The sequence below is a fragment of the Primulina eburnea genome, chromosome 5 (genome assembly GCF_022965805.1).
Source record: "Primulina eburnea isolate SZY01 chromosome 5, ASM2296580v1, whole genome shotgun sequence".
In the NCBI taxonomy this organism is placed as follows: Eukaryota; Viridiplantae; Streptophyta; class Magnoliopsida; order Lamiales; family Gesneriaceae; genus Primulina; species Primulina eburnea.
In genome coordinates this window covers 4,092,558-4,116,033 of record NC_133105.1, presented here as the reverse complement: position 1 = coordinate 4,116,033, position 23,476 = coordinate 4,092,558, and the positions used below count along the sequence as shown (strand labels likewise).

General features: G+C 34.9%; 4 protein-coding genes and 1 non-coding gene across 5 annotated transcripts; 4 read left to right on the top strand and 1 right to left on the bottom strand.

Annotated features, from left to right (window-relative positions):
- Window positions 1-2,889: 2,889 nt before the first annotated feature.
- On the top strand, window positions 2,890-4,476 carry LOC140832480 (peroxidase 21). Its single transcript, XM_073196532.1, has 5 exons — window positions 2,890-3,022; window positions 3,112-3,260; window positions 3,396-3,584; window positions 3,660-3,825; window positions 3,901-4,476. The coding sequence occupies exons 1-5, from the start codon at window positions 2,944-2,946 to the stop codon at window positions 4,305-4,307; spliced, it is 990 nt and encodes a 329-aa protein (XP_073052633.1). The 5' UTR covers window positions 2,890-2,943; the 3' UTR covers window positions 4,308-4,476.
- Window positions 4,477-5,644: 1,168 nt separating this feature from the next.
- LOC140832479 (L-type lectin-domain containing receptor kinase VIII.1-like) lies at window positions 5,645-8,482 on the top strand. Its single transcript, XM_073196531.1, has one exon. The coding sequence runs from the start codon at window positions 6,011-6,013 to the stop codon at window positions 8,180-8,182; it is 2,172 nt and encodes a 723-aa protein (XP_073052632.1). The 5' UTR covers window positions 5,645-6,010; the 3' UTR covers window positions 8,183-8,482.
- Window positions 8,483-10,469: 1,987 nt separating this feature from the next.
- On the bottom strand, window positions 10,470-11,560 carry LOC140831629 (uncharacterized). Its single transcript, XM_073195371.1, has one exon. The coding sequence runs from the start codon at window positions 11,393-11,395 to the stop codon at window positions 10,583-10,585; it is 813 nt and encodes a 270-aa protein (XP_073051472.1). The 5' UTR covers window positions 11,396-11,560; the 3' UTR covers window positions 10,470-10,582.
- A 3,304-nt stretch (window positions 11,561-14,864) lies between these two features.
- LOC140832478 (importin subunit alpha-9-like) lies at window positions 14,865-19,258 on the top strand. Its single transcript, XM_073196530.1, has 11 exons — window positions 14,865-15,176; window positions 15,594-15,816; window positions 15,954-16,107; window positions 16,248-16,350; window positions 16,776-16,960; window positions 17,208-17,287; window positions 17,640-17,790; window positions 18,137-18,218; window positions 18,317-18,375; window positions 18,463-18,768; window positions 18,941-19,258. Exons 1-11 carry the CDS (start codon window positions 15,125-15,127, stop codon window positions 19,103-19,105), a joined length of 1,560 nt encoding a protein of 519 aa, XP_073052631.1. The 5' UTR covers window positions 14,865-15,124; the 3' UTR covers window positions 19,106-19,258.
- Window positions 19,259-19,677: 419 nt separating this feature from the next.
- Window positions 19,678-19,780, top strand: LOC140833253 (U6 spliceosomal RNA). Its single transcript, XR_012118383.1, has one exon. It is a non-coding gene; the product is annotated as a U6 spliceosomal RNA (small nuclear RNA).
- The last annotated feature ends 3,696 nt before the right edge of the window (window positions 19,781-23,476 follow it).

Here is a 23,476-nt window from a genome sequence, read left to right as displayed (position 1 = left end):
ATATATTGTATTTTTTTGGGTTTCATTTTATTTTAGTGATTATCTATTTTTTTTACTTTGCTATTTAATTGTTATGTTGGTTTTTTTGATTTAATTAATTTGATTTATTGATGGTTCGTTTTTGTTTCCGTTTATTTTTCTTAATTTTTTTTACGGTTTGGTTAATTTATATAATATATCTATTATTTTCACAAAATTATGAGATTATAGTAGTCTTGAAAGATTTATTTTGATAGTAATTTTGTGCTCTTTTCTTCCGAATTATATATATGAGCAGTATTATTCATTGAAAACATTGAATTTATTCATAACTTTTGTCGTCTTGCTAATCTACATGGCTTCTTCTTTTTTTTTTTTTTTTTCAGAGTTTGGTTAATTAATTAGTAAAATATATTTGAAACTTGTCACATAATTTGAAGATTATATCTCAATCTCTAAGGATTTATTGTTGGTTATTTTGAGCTCCCCTAATCCAAACTATATATTAGTCTATATTTATTTTATTTTTATTACATTAATTTTTTGAAGGTTGTATTTTATTTTAGTGATTATCTACTTTGCAAAAATGGTTATTTGCGTCTTTCCTACTCCCTAAGCACTTTCGTCTTTTGGTTATTTGCGCATGCTAAACTCCTCACTCTGGCTTGATTTTGTTGAAGATAAATCGCCCGTTTATTCTTTTCATGCCCTTTAGCTAAAAAATCTTGGATTGATTGGCTTAGGACGAAGAAATTGATGGGCTTGACTACTACAATCTTCAGAGGTGTCTACTGTGGTAAGTCTATGCATAACAAGTCGCGGTTATTGACGCATGCTGTTACTATTTATCATATTTGGAACACGCGGAACCGAGCAATATTCGAGAATGAGAATACTTATGTTGAAGACACTATTCAGAAGATTAAAATTGTATGTCTTCACTGCCTATCGAATGCGATTAATGTGCTATAGTAATGTTTAATGTAGTTATTCTTTGTGTTGACTTTTTTTACCTATTTAATGAAAACTTTTTTCATTTAAAAAAAATGGGGTACTGATGAGGACAAATTTATCGAGCTTTTAAAAAGGCCTGGGCTTGAAATAAATAGGGGTCCGTAAGAAGGGGGCCAGACTTCAAGTAAGCAATATGGGCTAATAGTTAACGGGCTCGTCTTCGTCATTTATAAGAGGGGCCCAAGGTTTTAGAGCACTCACTGACCCACCCCTTTGCTAGGCTCATTTGGCTTGGACTTAGCAAGGCATAATTTCAAATTAAAAAAGAAATTATATTAGTTTACCTAAAATTAGTTAAGACTAATTTTCGATCGCATAATATAATTGTTGGGAATACAATCATCAAGGTCTCACATTATAAATATATGGAAAAGATAAAGAAGTAATAAGAGAAAATATATCTTAATTAATGTAAAAATCTATTATTTATAATATATTTTGAGTGTATTATGTCTTTTGTTAGACTGTATCACGAATCTTTATCCGTGAGACGAGTCAACTCTTCTCATTTTTACAATAATAAGTAAGACTTTTGACATACAAATAATATTTTTTCATTATCTGTCTTACAAAATTTATGCGTGACACCGTTTCACTTTTTTGTCTTTTTAATTATATGAAATGAAAGGAATCAATTTATCTCTAAGACGGTATTTGACTAAATTTATTTAAAACAACTATAAGATGTTCTAAAAAATTATAAGTTGTGAGATATTATTTTAAAAATAACTTATTGAAATGTTAGGCTAATAGTTAATTTTTGTAAATAATCACAATAATAACATTAATTGACATGATATATTAAATGAGGATATACTTGATATACGATAAATTTAATAAATATAATTTGATCTTTAAAGTTGTTAACATTTTCAAATGAAATTAGGGTACCCCAAATTTTTCTAAAACAACTTAAAAAAGTTTCAACGAAGAAAAGATAATGGAGAATGGGTGGATAAAACTTATGCTTTACTTCACATATACTCATTTTTGTTGTTTATTTAACCAACCGCCAACATAATATTTGTCAAATTGTACATCATAGCTCCATTAAGGAAATATTCCAAATACCACTCACTTTTTTTGTGCGCACGACTTTGCAATATTTACAAAATTTTGTTAACCATAAATTATTGTGTTTAAGATGTACAAATGTAGAAAAGTTGGATGAAAAATGGAACCGAATAAATCCAAAGAAATGAAGTTTATAACTCGACGACTTAAGATTGTATAATCTCTGTCCTACCTGCAAGATTAGTACAAGCCAGGCATACCTATAATGGGGAGGGGGAATTTTATGGCTCTGAAAAATTAAATGGAACATAACCGAGAATTAGAATGAAGGTTAAAATCCTCAACAAGTTTACACTTGAAACCTAAGTAAAGTTTACCCGATTTCTTTGGAGAACTCTACAAATATCGGCTAGGATAAAAAAAATCGGTATATACCTTAGCGAAATCTTGATATATAACAAAATTTTGATGTAATTGGTATGCTAATTATTCGAAATATATGAATATATCATAACTTTCAGTACGATATATAACTTTCGATGCAATATATAATTTTCAGTACGATATGTCATCCCACCTCGACCCAATACAATAGAAATGTTCTGATTCAGTGAGTGAACCAAATTAGATTATCAATTGTCAAGGATTGATGTTAATCCACCATGAAAAAACCATGAATTTTTAGTTTTCATCTGAAATCATTTGATTTTGTATAATCAATGTTTTGGCCAGGACAAGTGACTATTATGACAATGCATAAACTAAGGCTTGGCTAGTTTTTTTTTTTTTTTTTTTAAATAAACATAGCCGAAAGGTCAGACTAGATGGCTGAGTGGAACAGCCTCTCACCCCACCAAAAAACAATGCCTATATATACACACATACACGCACAATAATCTTCGTAACTTATCTATATCATAATTAAATTAAACCAACATGGCCTCCCATTGCAACTGTAATTTTACTTCAACTGTCATCCTTCTCCTGTTACCGTTACTCTTCCAGTTTTATTCTGGTAATTGTCTCCGTTTCTTATTTTATTCACATTAATTAATCCCTTGTTTATACTATGTTACTTTTATACTAACTCGTTTTTAAAATAAGGCGAAAGCGAGCTGCAGTTGAATTACTACTCGGAGAGTTGCCCCGAGGCCGAACAAATCGTGAAGGAAGAAGTCACCAAATTGTACCATAAGCATGGAAACACAGCTGTTTCGTGGATTAGAAATCTATTCCATGATTGCATGGTTAAGGTCATTGTTTCGTTTGGTTTTATACTTTCATTAGTGCTAGTTATAAGATCCAACGACGTCCACAATGTAGATATCTGTCAAATAGATATTACCCTTATAAGCCATGATCGACTTAGCCGCTTGTTGTTTATGTAGTCGTGCGATGCGTCGCTGTTATTGGACACTGCAAATGGTATAGAATCGGAGAAGACTTCATCAAGAAACTTTGGGATGAGGAATTTTAAGTACATCAAAACAATCAAAGATGCACTTGAAACCCAATGCCCCCTCACTGTTTCTTGTGCTGATATTGTGGCTCTTTCAGCCAGAGATGGTGTCGTTTTGGTAAGCTTTATTAAGACATTTCCACTGCTAATTGTGATCATAACTTCTTTTTTGTTTTGGAATAATATATTATAGTTGGGAGGGCCACATGTTGGGATGAAGACTGGGAGAAAGGATGGCAAGATAAGCTATGTGGAAGAAATTGAAAACTTTATCCCTAATCACAATGATACTATGTCTTTGGTTCTTTCAAGATTCCGATCCATTGGAGTTGACACGGAAGGAACTGTCGCTCTTTTAGGTAAATCAATGAAATAAAGATATATCAATAGTTGATGTGATCATTTATTCGTAAATTTAATCGATTTCTTGATAGGTGCACACTCGATAGGACGAGTTCACTGCACGAACATCGTCCATCGACTTTACCCAACCATTGACCCGACAATGGATCCAAACTATGCCGAATACCTCAAAGGGCGATGCCCATCTCCCGATCCGGATCCGAGGGCTGTGGAGTATGCAAGAAATGATCGTATAACCCCAATGACCCTTGATAACATGTACTACAAGAATGTTCTGAACCATAGAGGATTATTGATCATTGACCAACAATTGGTTTCGGATCCTAATACGTATCCCTTCGTGGAGAAGATGGCTTCAGATAATGGCTACTTCCACGAACATTTTTCAAGGGCTCTACTTGTTTTGTCGGAAAATAATCCCATCACAGGGGATGAAGGAGATGTTAGAGCTGATTGTCGATATGTTAATCGTAAATGAAAACTTTGGTTTTTCTTTTTGGTCCTTTTTTCCATTTGATATCAAAAGCTCTATTAATGTGTTATTGGGCCACTAATGAATGGTGATGGCTTACATGTCGGGGGAAAGGTCCATTGTATTGTATTCGGGGATTTTAAATTAAATATATAAACGTTTATCCTACTATATATATACACGTGAATTACAGAGCTTTGACAGTAATTAAATCAACAAGCCAGATCACTTATAACCAAACTTTTTGAATCTCGTACCACTTCCCCACACTAATCTTGTTACGCAAAACGGGTTTACAAATGTATGTATTTTCTTTGGCTCGTTGCAAGCGATTCTAGTTGTAATCCATGAAACACGTTTTTATTTCTTTATGTCTCGAGGTTAAGAAGTCGTTGATATCTCAATTCTCTTTTATCTAATAGGTCTAACTAAGGTTTGATTTGAGGATTCATGTCCTCATTGTCTGTCTGTACTTGCTACTCAATATTTGATAATTCAGTTAATATCAATGCATTTTAATTTTTTTTTAAAAAAAAACCCGGGTCACTTGTCTTTTTTTATACCAACTAGTGAACCGACCTACACGTTGCGTGATTGTCTAATATTTTTTTATAATTTATTTGATATATATTTAAAAGAGAATCAAAATATAATTATAAGAAATAACGAGTTTGTTAAAAAATAAAATAATAAAAAATGACCTCGGTAAGAATTGAACTTAAACCTAAATCCAAAAACAATGATTCAATCCGCTGGACTACATATAACTTGCATTAAAATTTTAACATTTTATTAATATATATAATTATTAAAACATGTCATGATACCAAAATTAATTACTCTAGGTATCTCAAATTTAATAAAATATTATAGATAATTTGTAATATTATAAAAACAAATGCTTGCATATTGATTTTCTTGCAAGTGACATGATAGCTGTGTTGCTGTTGACAGTCGCCCACATGCGACCGCTTTTCTTTCTTTCTTATTATTAAGTGGACAATAATCGAATGGAATAGAAGGAGGGATGATACATTTGGATGTTCACTCCATTTTGTTCCTTCCAAACAATAATGAAACGTTATTTCCCTTTCCAATCACATGATGTAAACCAAGGAATTTTTCTCAATTGGTGTTGGCATTATGAAAGAGGGTGTAAGTCCACATATCTAAATCATTTCCACATATAATTTGAGGTAGAAAAGATCTTTGTGATTTCAGTAAATGTTTTTTTACGATAATTAAAAAATTCGGGAGATTAAATTGGGATCAAAATCGAATGTATGATATATTTCCAAGAACCCAAAAGAGTACAACCTCGTAATCTACGGAGCTCAGATTCCATGTCATAAAAAACATTGAAAACGCTGGAACACTTCCTATCCTAGAGGAATTTTTTTCATTTTTTCCACGACAACGCAATTGTAGGCAGGGTGGGGAGGGGGCGGAAATATTACCGTTGGAATACGACACGTGGCATCCACATGTCTTCTTCTATCCTTCTTTGGATTCCCTTTCTCCTCCCACGATCGTCCACACTCGCTCACTGTTCCTTTGTTTCTTTCCTTTTACATTGTTGTTTCGTCAAGTTTCCATAAGATCTCCGACTTTATTGCTTCCTTGATTCAATACTCTCCTCCTTATTATCCTCTAATTCTGTCTGCTTCAAGGCCAAGAATTGTTTGATGGAGTTGTCCTGAAATCTAGCCATGTCGGTTCTTTCATGTGGGTTTTGTCCCATTGTTGCAAAGATTTTGCTTTTGTATCTCTTTCTCGCCGGAAATTCCTTCTCGGATACACAATTTGACTTCGGGACGCTGACTCTCACCAGCTTGAAGCTCCTCGGTGACGCGCATTTGAGCAATGGGAGCGTGAGGCTCACTCGAGATCTCACCGTCCCCAACTCCGGCGCGGGGAAAGTGTTATACTCCAATCCCGTCAAATTTCGTCGTCCCGGAACTCAGAACCTGGCTAGCTTTTCCTCTTTCTTTTCTTTCTCTATTACCAATCTGAACCCCTCCTCCATCGGCGGTGGGTTGGCTTTCGTCATTTCGCCTGATGATCAGTTCGTGGGGGATGCCGGCGGGTTTCTCGGTGTCATGGACCGGGAGAACACCCAAAACGGCGTCTTGGCGGTGGAATTCGACACCCTAATGGACATTCAGTTCAAGGACATCAACGGGAATCATGTGGGTCTGGATTTGAACTCTATGATTTCAACCCGAGTTGGTGATTTGGAAATAATCGGCGTCGATCTCAAGAGCGGCGATCTAGTCAACTCGTGGGTCGAGTATTCCGGGTCAACCCGGATGATCAATGTGTACGTATCGTATTCCAACATGAAGCCTAAAGAACCAATCGTATCCTCCACTTTTGATCTCAACGAGTACATACTGAACGATTTCATGTTTGTCGGGTTTTCCGGGTCGACCCAGGGGAGCACGGAGATCCACTGCATTGAGTGGTGGAGTTTCAGTTCTTTTTTCGATGACAATACCGGTTACAACTCAATGTTTCCGACTGGGAGATCACCCCCTCCGCCGGCTAATTTAATGAATCCAACGGCTGACACAGTCAAACCGCCGCCGCCTTCTTTGGCGCCTGTGGAATCAGACCATAATGACACGGCAGCGGTACAAGAAAAGGAAAAAAATAGTGGGAAATGCCACAACCAGCTATGTAAGGATGGGCCAGGGGCAGTAGTCGGAGTTGTCACCGCCGGGGCATTCTTCCTGGTATTTTGTGCGGTAGCATTGATATGGGTTTATTCCAAGAAAATCAAGGGTGTCAAAACACCTGAGATATTGGCTTCGGATGTGATCAAAATGCCGAGGGAATTTAGCTACAAGGAGCTAAAACTTGCTACGAAAGGGTTCGATTCTAATAAGGTCATTGGACATGGTGCATTTGGGACTGTTTACAGAGGTATATTGCCTGCCACGGGTGACATTGTGGCAGTCAAGAGATGTAGCCACGCGGGACAGGGGAAGACCGAGTTTTTATCCGAGTTGTCGATCATTGGCACACTTAGGCATAGAAATCTTGTTAGGCTTCAAGGTTGGTGCCACGAGAAGGGTGAAATTTTGTTGGTTTATGATTTGATGGCAAATGGGAGTCTGGACAAGGCATTGTTTGAGTCGAGAATGGTTTTACCTTGGCCTTATAGACATAAGATTTTACTCGGTGTGGCTTCGGCTTTGGCCTATTTGCACCAAGAATGTGAGAATCAAGTGATTCATAGGGATATCAAGGCCAGTAACATCATGTTGGATGAAGGGTTCAATGCAAGATTAGGAGACTTCGGGTTGGCTAGGCAGATTGAGCATGACAAGTCTCCGGATGCAACCGTAGCTGCAGGCACAATGGGATACTTGGCTCCGGAGTACTTGTTAACTGGCAGAGCAACCGAGAAAACTGACGTTTTTAGCTATGGAGCGGTTGTCCTAGAGGTGGCAAGTGGGCGAAGGCCTATTGAAAAAGAGGTTATAGGGGTAGGAAAAGTTGGGGTCAGCAGTAATTTGGTGGAATGGGTGTGGAGTTTGCACAGAGAAGGAAGGTTGATGTTGGCATCAGATCCAAGGCTTGGGAACGAGTACAATGAGGAGGTGATGAGACGAGTGCTAATGGTAGGGCTTGCATGTTCCCACCCGGACCCAATGGCTCGACCTACGATGAGGGTTGTGGTTCAAATGCTGGTGGGTGAAACCGAGGTCCCCATTGTACCAAGAACTAGGCCGACTTTGAGTTTTAGCACATCCCACCTCTTGATGACCTTGCAAGATAGCGTGACTGATTTGAATGAGGTGATCACCATTTCCACGTCCTCATCTGAAACTAGTTTCACCGGTGGTGGAAGCAGTCATGGCCTAGACTTGGTATGAACGCCGACAACTCCGACGTGGTAAACGGATTCGGTTTCAGCTTTCTACTCATTAACTTATATACATTGATTAACTTAAACTTTTTATCTAACATTATTGACTTCATTTTTATCCTATGTACGTACTATGTATTGTTCTGAGATTTGAAGGTTCAAGTGTTCCATCTTTTCCAACTAATATCAGGCCATGAAGGAAGAAACTAAAATGGAAGTCATTTTCTTGCATAGGTTTTTATTTTTTGTGTTTGTAGGTTGGTTGGTGGTTGCTTTCACAAACCAAAACACAACTCTTGTTAAAAGCAAACAAAAGAGTTTTTTAGTTAGAGCATTTCTTGTGAGACTGTTTCACGAATTTTTATCCGTGAGATGAGTCAACCTACCGATATTCACAATAAAAAGTAATAATCTTAGCATAAAAAGTAATATTTTTTCATAGATGACCCAAATAAAATATATGTCTCACAAAATACGATCTGTAGGATCGTTTCACACAAATTTTTATCTTTGATATATTGTAAAGTGCAAGTGAGATGATCTGAAGAAGAAAGGTATAATAATATCTTTTTGGAAAATTCCTTGTATGAATTATTTAATTAAATATTTAAAAGGTCCGCTAATTTAACCCGACCTTTAGTCATTTGAACTAATCTTAACCTGACTTTTTCTGCTGTAACAAAGGAGAAAGTCATCATATTAGATCAAAGACAGCAAGATGAAATCTGTCACAACATAATTAATTGTGTCGTCGTATAGTTTATAGATATAATCTTTTTTTATTATTGATTATTGCACTATATATTTATAAATAGTGAAGGGGAAAAGGATAATATAATTTTCTTGTGGATAAAAACTCAGCTTCTTTGTTCATTCATATATGATTCGAATTTAATTTGGACAGATGATAAGGCAAGCATACCTAACGTAATATCTAATGCACCTGTGTTGTCCGGCTTTCACAAGAAAACGAATAAATCTGCCCATAGAATCGGACAAGGTACTGGAATCGTGTCATTGTTAAACAATTAAATGGAGGACAAGTAAATTTTGGCTGTAGTTTATTCCATAAAATTGGATTTATATATTTTATTTTAACTGAGGCGGTTCGAGCATTGACGAATTTTTTAAACTTCACATGCTCACGGGATTTGAAACCTTATTACGTCACAGAACACAAGCCACCGCTGCTAGACAGATTACTCATGAATATGTGTCTATACATACACATACGTATGAAGGTTTCATATTATGTATAGAGTAGGTCTTTTGTGAGACGGTCTACGAATCTTTATCTGTGAGACGGGTCAACCCTGCCGATATTCACAATAAAAAAAAATAATCTTAGCATAAAAAGTAATATTTTTCATAGATGACCTAAATAAGATATATGTATCACAAAATACGATCCGTGAGATTGTCTTACGCAAGTTTTTATCTTATGAGTATCATTTATATGAGAATCGTTGAGCTGAAAAATAAATGTGTAATTTTATCACAATCAATAAGTGAACATCACCTCGATGATAATATCCAGAAGATCAATTGTATATATTTCAAGAAATATAATTCCTAAGTAAAAGTAAGTTTAATATCTAGGTAAAAACTTGTGTGAGACGGTCTCACGAGTATTATTTGTGAGACGGATCTCTTATTTGGGTCACCCATGAAAAAGTATCACTTTTTATGCTAAGAGTATTACTTTTTAGTGTGAATATGGGTAGGGTTGACCCGTCTCACAGATTATGATCCGTGAGACGGTCTCACATGAGACTCATTCTAATATCTAAATACACCGGTGAAACGGTATTTCGTTTAAAGAACTATCCGAAACAGAAATCATATTTTTAAATTATGGAAAAATATAGCAATTTTCTTTATTAAAAAAAAGTAGTAATGATGAAAGACCTTATATTTTCCCGAAGGAACAACAAATTTAATCGAATTGATATTTGGGCTTGGGCCTACAATTTCCAGTCTTAATTTGGGCTTAAATCAGATGGACTTGCTTGAGAAGCAGTATATTTAATATCATCACCGGCTCTCGCTTAATCCAAGAGCTTTCCCCACGCAGCTCTCCGATTGTGTAAAATAGATTACGATTAACGACGCAGACTTTCATGCTCCTTTTTTATTTTTTGAAAAATCGCAGACTTTCATGCTCTTTTTTTTTTTTTTTTAAAAGTGCTTTTTCAAAAATATAAATTTACAATGTAATAAACGACAGTTTGATGTTGATGATAAAAATATAATTATTTACATTATCACTCTCAATATATACATCATATAATTAATTACAATATATAAGTTATTTATCATCATTAAGACTAATTTATTTTTCATCTCTCATATTACATATCAATATTTTTTTTAATCTTCTCCAAAACAGTATTAATCGGTTCCCGGATCAAGCAGTTCTCGCTGGTCCTGATTTACATCTTGTGAGCAGTAAAGGATGAGCTGTTGCAACTCCAAAAATTCCATTCAAATCTTCAACGACAGTTTTTGTATTTCCCAGTTCTTTGCAACTTTCGTGACTAATTTCCGAACTGAAATTTCTAAATATTTCCTGAAAATTTTGCAGAGTTTTCGGCTCATTTTCAGTTTTAAGCTCTCCTATTTCACATGATTCCGATGTAGACTCGCAAATTCTACCTCCCAAATATGACGATCTGCGAGAAAGAGGCCTATACCTAGTCAATGATAAAGCATTTACAGGCACAATTTGTCGAACCTTAGCTTCAAAATCCTCATTCTTGTCAGAATTCTGATTCGATTCAACCACGAAAGAATCCACTCTTGCATCCATTTTCTTGCCGTAACCAGCCTTACTACGGCACAGAACCCACCTGAAAAGGAGCCCGCGAAAGGTCTTATACCTGCGAAATCTGCAAGGGAGTTTGTAACCAAACAAGGGTTTCTTCAACCACCACCAGCGGCGGCGGTTTCCGGTGGTGTGGCGGGGATTTAAGACTGACTCGGAGGTAGCGCTGCGGGCCCTGACTTGGCCAATGCAAGTAACTTTTGGAGAAGATGGTTCTCGAGTGGTTTCATCAATCAACCCAGCAGCATTCCTCTTGCCGAAAATTGGGATCGCACGCGACCTGGCTCTGCTTCTGCTCACCACATTACCGGTCAAGAATCTCATCAACGGAGGCGTAAACTTCTCCACCCTGCTTGGACTGGATATTGGCAATGATAAAGCTTTCATCTTTATCATCTGGATCAATACAAGACATGCGATTGTACAGTCTCCAATGCCCAGAATTCGTTCTTGGTTATTTTGCTTACTCTGTCTCCAAGGTTATATATTGTGATCACTAGTCTCTTGGTTCAAGCGCCGACTCAGCTCCAACCTTTGAAAGTTTTAGTCTGTACCCGGTAGTTGAGTTATTACTATTTTAATTATGAGTGACTCTCATGTGAGACCGTCTCACAGATCGTAATCTGTGAGATGAGTACTTTTTCATGGGTGACCCAAATAAGAGATCTGTCTCACAAATACGATCTGTGAGACCGTCTCACACAAGTTTTTGCCATTAATTATAAAGACAACCAATATGTGTTCAAAATAATAATGTTTTGTCGATGATTAAAATTTTGATTATCTCGATAATGTTTTATCGAACACGTTTGTTATATCGAAATTATTCAGTATAATTTATTTGACTAAAATTGTCTGTAAATCATTGTATTAGTTCGAAGTTTATCCAGCGTACATAAAAAAAATTACAATTGTGAAATCTAATTTCATAAAAAAAAAAAATAGATATAAAGACCATATTACTATATATATCGAGACATAACCAATGTTACTTAACATACATTGATTCAAGCAATAAAAATTCTAAATCAGTTCGGTTAGTATGAACTATCAAGTAAGTTGTTGAACATATTTTATTAGTAATTTTGCACTTTGTTTCTTTCGATAAATCAATATTAAATATTAATTTTGAATAATTATACCCTAAAGTTGTCAACCATAAGTTTGATTAATAAAAGAGATTTGCATATTTAGACTTTGGAATTTATATATTAATAAATATATATCAAAATTCAAAAGGAACATTTGTTTAAAAAACTAAGTCGAAAACATCACTTAATAAAATACATTTTTTTTCCTTTTCTCCGGTTAATGCAGCACGGGTACGCTTTATATTACGTGCTACCATGTTTGGTCATTTATTGGGTCGACTTTCTCGTACGTGAACCCATGTTATTCATTTATTTTCCCTTCAGCTTTTCCCCCCACTTATATATTAATTAATTAATTTTTTCGATATGATGTCATAATTATAACTAATTTTTTTTTAAAAAATAGCTATTAGTATTTATAATTTCTCTTTTACTTGCACCCTGATGTGCTATTTTATATTAATTTGTATATTGTAGTGAAAATTTGGACCGTTAATTTATTAAATTGGTTATTTCATGAAATTATTGGTGATCTAGGAGAGTTAATATCTATATTCTATAACATATATAAAGACCGAAATATTTGTTGTTATGAATTTATGACATCAATTATTTTTTACTAAGAGTGGGTCTCATAACGTCTCACGGGTTTTAATCTGTGAGACGGGTCAATCCTACCGATATTAGCAATAAAAAGTAATATTCTTAGCATAAAAAGTAATATTTTTTCATGGATGACCCAAATACGATCCGTCTCACATATACGATCCGTGAAACCGTCTCACACAAATTTTTGTCATTTACTAAAATACTATATTTATTTAGATAAGTAATATTTTTATATAATTTAATCATAACTACAATATCTGATATATTGTGAAAATTCAAAAATTCTATTTATCTCTACCAATTACATATTTAATATACTTACATGATCATCGTTTAAATAATGATTAAAAATTATAACAAAATTTTATGAATCAACTTTATGATTAATATATGTAATCGCCGTTATTTTACATATGTGTCATGTGTATTTTTTTGTTAGTACTAAATTAATATTTGATGTATTTTTTGTCTTCGGTTGCAGGTCAATAATATTTGTACTAAAAATACAACATGAGCAAAAGCCCAGATGGGCCTGCAGTTTGAAGTTTGTTGATGTTTGGACCGAGTAGTTGGGCCACTATACGGATACTGGCCCACATCTTCAAATGTATACAGCGGGGGAACTCTCTAACTTCTAGGGAGCTCAACAAAGGAGAGCTTAGATTCAAATCGTTTGATTTTAGAAGTTTCAACTTTAGAACCTTTTTTTTTTACATTTAATTGGCAAATTGTGTTAAGGGATACCCAAAAATATGAACATTTGTTTCATATAATTTTTCGATTCAGTTAATGTTTTTGACTCTACATATATAACGTGCTAAATGTTATGTGTCATTATACGTTTGTTACGAGAAAATATAAATGTGATAATATCTTCCGGTTGTGTTTGAATTGAAAGATTTGGATTTTAAGAGATATTTGAGTAAAGAATTTGAAATTATGTCATGATAGATTTGAAATCCACCATGATAACTAGGGATGACGATTTTCAATGTGTTCAAGGTTCCGCTGGAAAACCCAAAACGAGGACATGGATCCTCGATTTTTTTGAGTTCGGGGCTGGTATGATGATATTATTCTCATCCCCGAACCCTCCTCGAAATAATATTAATAATATTATTATTAAATAATCTTGATACAAAATAACAATACTTATATTAAATAATAATATATTATGTGTGAGAATTTCACAAACTCGAAAAAGTGGAGAACAGGGCGACGATGGAATTCAGGGAAAACCCGCTCCCGCCCACCTCGTTGTCATCTTTAACAACGATGCAAAAAATAATTATTTGAGATTTGAAATTCTTTGCCTAATAGATCTATTCAAACAAACTAATAGATTTAAATCCCTAACTTCAAATACATTGGTTCAAATGCAACTTATACAAAATTTATAATCATCATTTATTATATTTGTCGATAAAATATGCTTTTACGGGACATTTTTTTTCACCTTATGACCTATAAATTAAATCCAAAGTAATAAATAGTTTGACTTAATCACCTTATGTCTCCTAAAATGTAGTGTGGACACAAATTTCTTTTAAAACATCTCAGTTGATTTTTTTTAATAAAAAAAATCAAAATTTATAAGTTCTGAAACAATTTACAAGTCGTTTGAGTGAACTTATAAATTTCGCAAAACTCTTTTTGGTATGTATGTTTGTAAATTTTCAAAAAAAAAAAGTAATTATGAATTTATTTTACAAATTTAATAAATTTCGTAAAGAAAAAGGCAAAAACTTGTGTGAGATGGTCTCACGGATCGTATCTGTGAGACAGATCTCTTATTTGGGTCACCCATGTAAAAGTATTACTTTTTATGCTAAAAGTATTACTTTTTATTGTGAATATGAGTAGGTTGACCCGTCTCACAGAATATGAACTGCGAGACGGTCTCACATGAGACTTACTCAAAGAAAAATATCATAATCACGTTTTTTTAATTATAAGCTAATACTACCTTAATCTAATCGTGTCGATTCAAATATAACTTCCAATAATTGTATTTAAACATGATATATTGAAAAAGTATTTTATGATTATTTTTTTTAAAAAGAAATATGTACAAAATCAAGTTTTAAATTATTGAACTAATTAATTAAATATTAAAAAAACCAAACATTTTTTCATACCATATTTATTTAAATTTAATGAAAAAATCGAAAATTACTATCGAGCTCCACCAGCCGCCGTAAACCGGACATGGACAGCAAATTTGTTACTATTGTGTAGCCAAACAAGGATCGGACATTTCTGTCGTCAAATTGAACGCGGGGTCCAACGATTATCCCAATTTTCTGATACAAAAGCACAATTGAAGCCTCCGTGAAATTTTTTCGAGCAACCATGCGTTCTCTCCTTGGATGCGCAGAGAATTTCCAAGTCATAGGCTGATAGTTGTGATTTGTGAATAGCGAAAATGGCAGATGAAGCCTCCAAGCCTCATAAAAGGGATCCTATCAAGGCATCAGGTGACCCTCTCTCTCTTTTCTCCGGCAGCATGTGTGTCCTTTGTTCTAATATGCGAAGTATTTCGGCTTTTATTTTGTTTGGAAGTTGGGCTTTCTTTTGGTGTTGGAGGAATATGGTGCGCAATCCCACATGAGGGAATCCAGTTGATGTTTTACTGCTTATGTAGCCACTTAAAAAATATGAGAAACAGGCTGCTAATGCTCTAGTTTATATGATATTAAGCTTTGAAAATGTATTGGCTTGTTCTTTTAACCAAATGTAGTGGATTGGAGATAGTTTTACTGTGTATTCTTTACCTTGCGTTTTTTATAGCTCAAAGTTCGCAAGATTATGACGCCCTTGGTTTTGTCAAGTTTATTTTTATATCACGTGTACATTGTTTTGTTATATGTACTTGTATCTGCTGGTTGTTATAGTGGGAAGTGGTGCGGCACAGAAGAGACGGGATCAAGCAATTATGGTGGGAAAGGAGAGAAGAGAAGCATTGATGCGTGCAAAACGTTTATGCAGAATTGGAGTTAGTGATGGTGATAATGATGTTCCCGTCGATGACAACATGATGATGGATGGAGAACAATCACTTCTGGAAGCTCAGACTCTAAAAGCCGTAGAAGATTTGAAGCATGCTGTTACGTATCAGTAAGCCTAGTTAACTGTATTCGCCTTTTGAATGTGTCTACATTCTTTCTTACTGCTCTGGAATAGCGTCAAAAGTGAGACAGAATTGTGTCAAAAAACAAAGAATCATGCTTTACGTAGTGTCGTCTGCCTGTTAGGGGAAAAGGTGCCACACAGAAAAGAGTTAATGCACTTCGTGAGTTGAGACGGTTGTTGTCAAGATCTGAATTTCCTCCGGTTCAAGCTTCTCTTGAAGCTGGAGCTTTGCCTACTCTGGTTCAATGTCTTTCATTTGGCTCAGCTGATGAACAGGTTCGATGAGTGTATACATAGTGGCTTCTTTTTTTTTTTTTTGCTGTGAAGTATTCTGCTTGTTTCTTCTTCGTGCCTGATGTTTACTGGAATCCAACTCAATTTCTTTCTTATTTGTGTAATGGACTTCAATATCTTAGCTGCTCGAGGCTGCTTGGTGTCTGACAAATATAGCAGCTGGAAAACCAGAAGAAACAAAAGCCCTGTTGCCTGCATTACCATTACTAATTGCCCACTTGGGAGGTTAGTGGTCTTGGATGTTTATATTATTCGTCAGCATATATTCTTTAAGTTCTTTCTTTGAGTGGTGTTCTATAAATTGTTTAATAGAACTTTACAGGACCACTATTAACAATTACTGTCTGAAACAGTCTCAGTGTTGGTAAATAGTCATTTTTTCTGGATCATTATGATCCGTGATCTTACTAATCCAAGAAGAGGAGAAAGTGGAAATTGGATTACATTACTTGACCTCTTCATCACCATCGCATATATCTTGTGGTCTGAAATTTAAGAAATATAAAAGTTTTGGCTTAATCAGCCCATAAAAGGAAATTGTGGTATCTGATGTGGTTTCCTTAAACTAATTTTTTTTAAATAACTCGATAACCGTGGGAAATTGTGACAAGTAACGTAAAACTGAAGTAATTTGAATTTTCATTTCGCAGAAAAGAGTGCACTGGCTGTTGCAGAGCAATGTGCCTGGGCATTGGGAAATGTTGCGGGGGAAGGAGAGGAGCTGAGAAATGTATTGCTTTCACAAGGAGCTTTACTACCTCTTGCAAGAATGATGCTATCAAACAAGGGATCAACTGTGAGAACGGCTGCATGGGCGTTATCTAACTTAATCAAGGTAGTGAATGTGTGTACTGACTACTGATCAAAGGGGATATTAAAACATTTGCTTTTTATATTCATGGGTTGTTGTCGTTCAACTGATTACTTTTTCCAAGAGTTTGTGCTGCATAATTTCTCACGGAATGCACTGAGTTGTTTGAGCATCTTATGGACCTCTAATAATTCTCGAATCTTATAATCACACAATAGTAAATTTTTTTCAATCAAATATTCTTTCTGGGATGTGGTATTTATGGATGCAGGGACCTGATTCTAAAGCTGCCACGGAGACGATAAGAATTGATGGGGTACTTGGCTCAATTCTTCGGCACTTGAAGAAGGCGTAAGTAATTTCTCAGTATTCAAAGTACTCTTAATCAATGCATAGAGCTAATATGAAAATGTCCTGGTGCCTTAATTTGAGTACTGGGACTTGGGTTTGTAAAATTGATGTTGCATAATTTCTGAGTAGTTTACTTTGAGCAGAAAGGTAAATTATTAAAAATGATGGATGAGAATTATAGTTGATACTTTAATGCACTATGGAGAAGCAAATATCGTACACATTTCTGATTATATAATTTTATAAATCTCACAATCTTCTGCTTGTTAAATCTTTATTTGTGGTCAAGACTTAAACAACACAATCACTTAATTGTCTCAATTTTGTGTATCCAACTTGATTTTTTTATTAGGGACGAAGAACTGGCGACTGAAGTGGCATGGGTTGTCGTGTATCTCACTGCCCTCTCTAATGCTGCGACCAATATTTTAACAAAGAGCGATCTGCTACAAATTCTTGTGGATAGACTGGCATCATCAAATAGTTTGCAACTTCTTATCCCGGTAACAAGCATTATAAATTGATGACTATAGTTTTATAAGACTTGATAAATAATATCCTTGATAACTAAGTCCAAGAAGCTTTTATCTGCTAAATATTGCACGATTGGTGGTAAATCAACTCCATTAATCATTTGGGTTTCATTTCTCGGGAGTTTATTAGCGGATATTAGAGTTGAACGTAGTATAACTTGTCTTTGTTAGATGAATGCAATAATATTTTATTTTCCACCATGTATTATTATTATCCTAAAAAGTGGTAGTATGTTGTAGATTAAGGCTTGTCTAATGCAGTGAAAATTGTATTGTTTTTGTCACCATCATCTTGTCATGACTTCTGTCTGTGTAGGTTCTGCGGAGTTTTGGAAATCTAGTGGCTACTGATTCCTGTTTAACCAATAATGTCCTTTTTGCTAACCATGAGACCACAGGTTAAAGTTACATGTATTTTTTCAATGCTATTTGTTGTGATCCATATGGCAAACGCCATTTGGCATAAGCTTGTTAATATCTTTCAAATGTTTTGCAGTAAATGCTATTCAAGCACTGGTCAAATGTTTGAGAAGCGAACACAGAGTCCTGAAAAAGGCATGATATTTGATGTCTTTTACTTGTTATATTATTTTATATCGTTGTATTGTTCTACCATTTTGTTACACACTTTATAATATGTAGGAATCTTCTTGGGCACTTTCTAATATAGCTGCTGGCTCTGTCGAGCATAAGAAATTAATACATTCAAGTGAAGCCGTTCCTTTATTGATTCATCTTCTGTCAACTGCACCATTTGACATAAGAAAGGAAGCAGCATATGTTCTAGGCAACCTCTGTGTTGCCCCTGCAGAAGGATCAGCAAGGCCTTCACTGATTCTTGACCATTTAGTTTCTCTTGTCAGAAGAGGAATACTCCCTGGTTTCGTGGACTTGGTAAGATCTGCAAATATCGAAGCTGCAAGAGTCGGCCTTCAGTTCATGGAACTGGTAAGCAAATCTTTCAAATAAGAAGAATGATATTGTTGCACAGAATTACCGTACTAAAAATTATTCCATTAAACAAGAAAAAAGGTCTGCTAGTAACTGGCGAGTAGGGAACATTACGCCCCAAAACAAAATGGACTCTTCATTAATCATTTTAGTGGCTTCATTCCCACAGGTTCTAAGAGGAATGCCAAACGGCGAAGGTCCGAAACTTGTTGAAGCAGAAGATGGTATTGATGCCATGGAGAGATACCAGTTTCACGAGAACGAAGATATAAGAAACATGGCCAACGAGCTAGTTGATAAGTACTTTGGCGAGGACTACGGGCTCGATGATTAATAAGCGGTTTTTCCAGAACAAATCGATCGCATTTTGCTCTAATTTTTTTGGTCCCCCGTCTTTTATATAGTTGTAATTGTAATGTTAGATATGTGAGTTGGATATGTTGGTCTACCTTATTTGTTTGTAATGTTTTAATTTAGAGTTTCTTTAGCTGGAGAAGTCAACAACAAAAAAACACTTATTATTATTATTATTTTTAAATATTGTTTGGCTTGAAAAGTGTTTTAAAAAGAATTTTGTTTAAAAACTAGAATTTCCGGTTTTTTTAATTTTATTTTTATTTTAAAAAAATAAATTTAACATTTATCCGAAATCTGTGCTATCGAGAGAGCCAAAGAATTTTGAAAAAAGAAATTTAATTAATGTACAGGGTGAAAAATAAAATTTTATGGAGGTTTTGCTACTAATTGATACACCGTTGGACTGGAGTAATGGATCCAAGTTGCTGGGCTACCAACGTGGGCCGGATTCCGTGATCCGAAATAAACGAAGCGCTCACCCGATTCCCACATTTTAAAAACAAGAAAATTGTGATGTCTTTATATACGGTTTGCTGGAGACTGTGATTTGTCCCTTCGGGGACATCCGATAAAATTGGAACGATACAGAGAAGATTAGCATGGCCCCTGCGCAAGGATGACACGCATAAATCGAGAAATGGTCCAAATTTTTTTTTCCCCAATTTTCCTGAAGAAATTAGCCCTAATTCCTTATGTTACTGTCTCTTTCTTCAGCTGCGGTGTTAATTTCCCTGTTGTCTGCGAACTTTAAAATTTTCTCTGCTGTTCAAAGTCCTGAGGCGAAGAGATTTATTTGATTATATTACCATTGCAATGAATGATTATAGCATTTTCAAATTTTATTGCCATTTGTGGACATTGTTGTTGCTTTGTTATGTGCTGCTGATTATCGCGTTTGTTCAATGTGCTTGTCAGATCAACGAAATCTTTAGCACTTAAGCGTTTCCTGAAAACTAATATACTCCATGAATATGTGGTCCGAGTTATCTATTTTTTTCAGTCAAGTCTGTTGCTTTGTAATATCAGAGCTACTCTGACAAACTATTTTACTATCGAGAAGATGGATAAAGAAGTTTGATAAATGATTCTTCATGGGACTCTTAATAGATAATATTATAAAACATCGATTCCCTTTAATAATTTGATGGTCGTAGGTTGTGTAGAGAATGAGCGGAAGATCGGATATGGGAGAGAGTCGTACCGATCACCGAATGAATTGAATTCAATAACATAATTGAGCTTCTAATCAGTAGTTCAGAGAATGAAGGTATGCTATGTCCTATAGTTTGTTTATATATGTTTAGTGGTTCTATGGTCAGGTTCTTTTTGTTAGCATATATATTTTTATAATGCTATTTTTGAACTTGTTATCTAGCCTAATTTACTGATGTTGAAGTAAAAGAGACAATGTACTGGAAGCTTTCCTTTTAAGTTCATGAAAAGTAAATTCGAACTTATGTTGAGGTCCCTCTTCAATGTTATCAATCTGTATGATTTTTTTGAGTCTTGGACTCTGCTTGTTGAACAGGAATTCAATAATGCATGTTATTTCTCAGTTTGCTTGACGATGCTGGTATTTGATGGAATACTCACCGGAGATGCAGCTTAAGAACACTTGCAGAGATCCCAAAACAATTATGTCCATGAAAGTTGAGTACGCATACGTTTTCTGACCCCATAGCACAGTTTGAAGTGCTAAGAGGGACATATGCCATTGAAGCAACATGAGAGAGGCATATTCGTTTGATTTTGAATGGAAGAGTTTCATTAGTGAGTAGCATTGGCCCTTTATGATTTCTTCTTTCTGATAATTATATTCCCCTCTATTCTTGCTTGTGTTTCTCTCTACACTTGAGGTGCAGGGTTTTAAATTTGTGTTGTGGAAAGTCGTATTTCTTTTCCATAGGAGCTGTGTAATATCTATATCTTCATAGTTGGCATAGCTAAGAAGACTTGTTTTGGTATGCAAGTTGATCCAACTATTGCAGTTACGGTCCTCGATCAGCTACTACTGCAGCGTTCTTATTTGAAAGAGTTTTATTTGCATCTTGTTCCCATGGAACAATGCAACAAAACATGGAGGTTGGTTTAAGCAGAAGCATATCTGGCCTACCTGGAAAACTCAATCGAGTGCTTTATTCTGTTCTATCTTTTGTCTACCAGTGATGAGCCTCACAATGACATGCACATAATCTTGTTGAAATTTTCCTGCCGGATATGTAAGGACTAAGGACTGCAGGCTATCGCTGCAAAGTTATAATTGTCACACTTCAGTCACTGATGACTTAATTATTCTGTTAATGATATGTGTTCCAACAAAATTTCATATTCTCTTTCATATACTAATACCAGTATCATATCTTTTGGCCAATTTAGAGGTGTAAACACTTTCTAAAAGACTTTTGCAATTGTTTGCCCAATTCTGGTCATTGTGAAGGAAAATTCAATAATTATTTAAAAAAAGTTTGTATTAAAAACATGGAAGTGAGATTGCTGGCCAGTTGTGCATGTTTTCCATCACATCAGCTGCTAATTAACAATATTGGGTTGTCATTAGGCTGTTGTCTACTGTGTTCACCACCAATAATTTGATCCACAATCATTGTCATTGACTTCTTTTGAAAGTTTAAGCAGCCACCTTATTGTGTTTGCCTTTATTACAAGTTAAGCAAAGATTTAATGTTTCTATAATGTACTCTTGTACCGATTCTACCTTAAAAAAATATTGTATGTTTTATCCTCATATTCCAAGCCATAATGTAATATACGTTTTTTTTGGAGCGGTTAGCAAAATAATCTTGGTTAATTTTATTTTTAAAAAAAACAAAAAAAACAAACCATCTACGTATAGGCAAAAACTTGTGTGAGACGATCTCACGGGTCGTATTTGTGAGACGGGTCTCTTATTTGGATCACCCATGAAAAAGTATTACTTTTTATGCCAAGAGTATTACTTTTTATTGTCAATATGAGTCGGATTGACCCGTCTTACGGATTATGATCCGTGAGACGGTCTCACATGAGACCCAGTCCTACGTATATCTACCATACGTATTGTCGTATTGAGATTTGGTTATTTGAAATGTGTCCTCTTCGGCCCACTGGACTTTGGAGTTATTTGGTTGCGTTGGCCCACCATATCCCTCTATATTAGACCAAATCCTAACCTAACCTCGAACCTCCTGCTTCCGGATTGGGATTCGATTCTTATAAAAAAAAAACACACGCATTTGATGAGTTGTTAAATAATTATTAAATAAATGTAGTTATTTTCGAAATTATTTAAATAAACAAAATTAAGGTTGAGTGAGTCTCATGTGAGATCGTCTCACGGATCTTAATATGTGAGACGAGTCAACCCTACCCATATTCACAATAAAAAATAATACTCTTAGCATAAAAAATAATACATTTTCATGAATAACCCAAATAAGAGATCCGTCTCACAAATACGACCTGTGAGACCGTCTCATACAAGTTTTTGTCATAGTTTTATTTGGAAGACATACTTTAAAATATTTACATTATCGGTAGATAAATCGAAAAGCACTGTTTTCAAAACCGGACCGTACCGGTCGGTCGGACCGGTTCAACCGCGAACCGGCCTCCAGACCGGTCCGGAGATAAGGAAAAAATCGTAAAACCGGTTTAACCGAAAAAAACCGATTAAAATCCGGTTAAACCGGAAAAAACCGGAAAAACCGGAAACCGGTTAAAACCAAGAAAAATCGGAAAAATCGAAAAAGTGGTGTTTATTTGGATATTTGTTGTATTTTCATCTTAATGATTAAGTAAAAACTATAAAAACATAAATAATCAATATTTTACTATTTTATTTATTATATAAAATAAATAAAATATTAATTTTATTGATCCGGTTCAATCGAACGTTGAATCGGTTAAACCATTTTTTAAGGCTTGTCCGGTTCGATTAACGGTCCGGTTATAAAAACACTGTTGAAAAGCTCAAAAATAATTATTAACTTGTTAAATTTAATAGACAGAGATATATGAAATTTAGATAGATGATCTAACATATATGATTTTCATTAAATATGACATTCATGTGAAACTCATATTTTTACATCATCAAACAAGAGTCCATCAAATAATTTTAAAGAACTTATAATACTGAAAAGGGCGACCCGTGGAAATACAAGGTTACCTACTCGTGCAAAAGAACTGTTTCTCGGTAATTTGGACAAATACCTGAGATACCGTTAAGATTAAAGTCGTATTCTTAACATTCCCGACAAAATGACGTAGAGTTCAATCTCAATTCTCATCTCATCTACCGTGTATTGAAGCAGTTCATGCCCTATGCTAAAATGCCGACATCTCATACGAG

Coding starts and splice junctions, on each gene's coding strand:
- LOC140832480 (XM_073196532.1), top strand. CDS start 2,944: ATGGCCTCCCATTGCAACTGTAATTTTACTTCAACTGTCATCCTTCTC. Junction 3,023..3,111: donor ACTCTTCCAGTTTTATTCTG/GTAATTGTCTCC, acceptor TTTTAAAATAAG/GCGAAAGCGAGCTGCAGTTG. Junction 3,826..3,900: donor AGGAACTGTCGCTCTTTTAG/GTAAATCAATGA, acceptor ATTTCTTGATAG/GTGCACACTCGATAGGACGA.
- LOC140832479 (XM_073196531.1), top strand. CDS start 6,011: ATGTCGGTTCTTTCATGTGGGTTTTGTCCCATTGTTGCAAAGATTTTG.
- LOC140831629 (XM_073195371.1), bottom strand. CDS start 11,395: ATGATAAAGATGAAAGCTTTATCATTGCCAATATCCAGTCCAAGCAGG.
- LOC140832478 (XM_073196530.1), top strand. CDS start 15,125: ATGGCAGATGAAGCCTCCAAGCCTCATAAAAGGGATCCTATCAAGGCA. Junction 15,817..15,953: donor AAGCATGCTGTTACGTATCA/GTAAGCCTAGTT, acceptor TCTGCCTGTTAG/GGGAAAAGGTGCCACACAGA. Junction 18,376..18,462: donor AACACAGAGTCCTGAAAAAG/GCATGATATTTG, acceptor TATAATATGTAG/GAATCTTCTTGGGCACTTTC.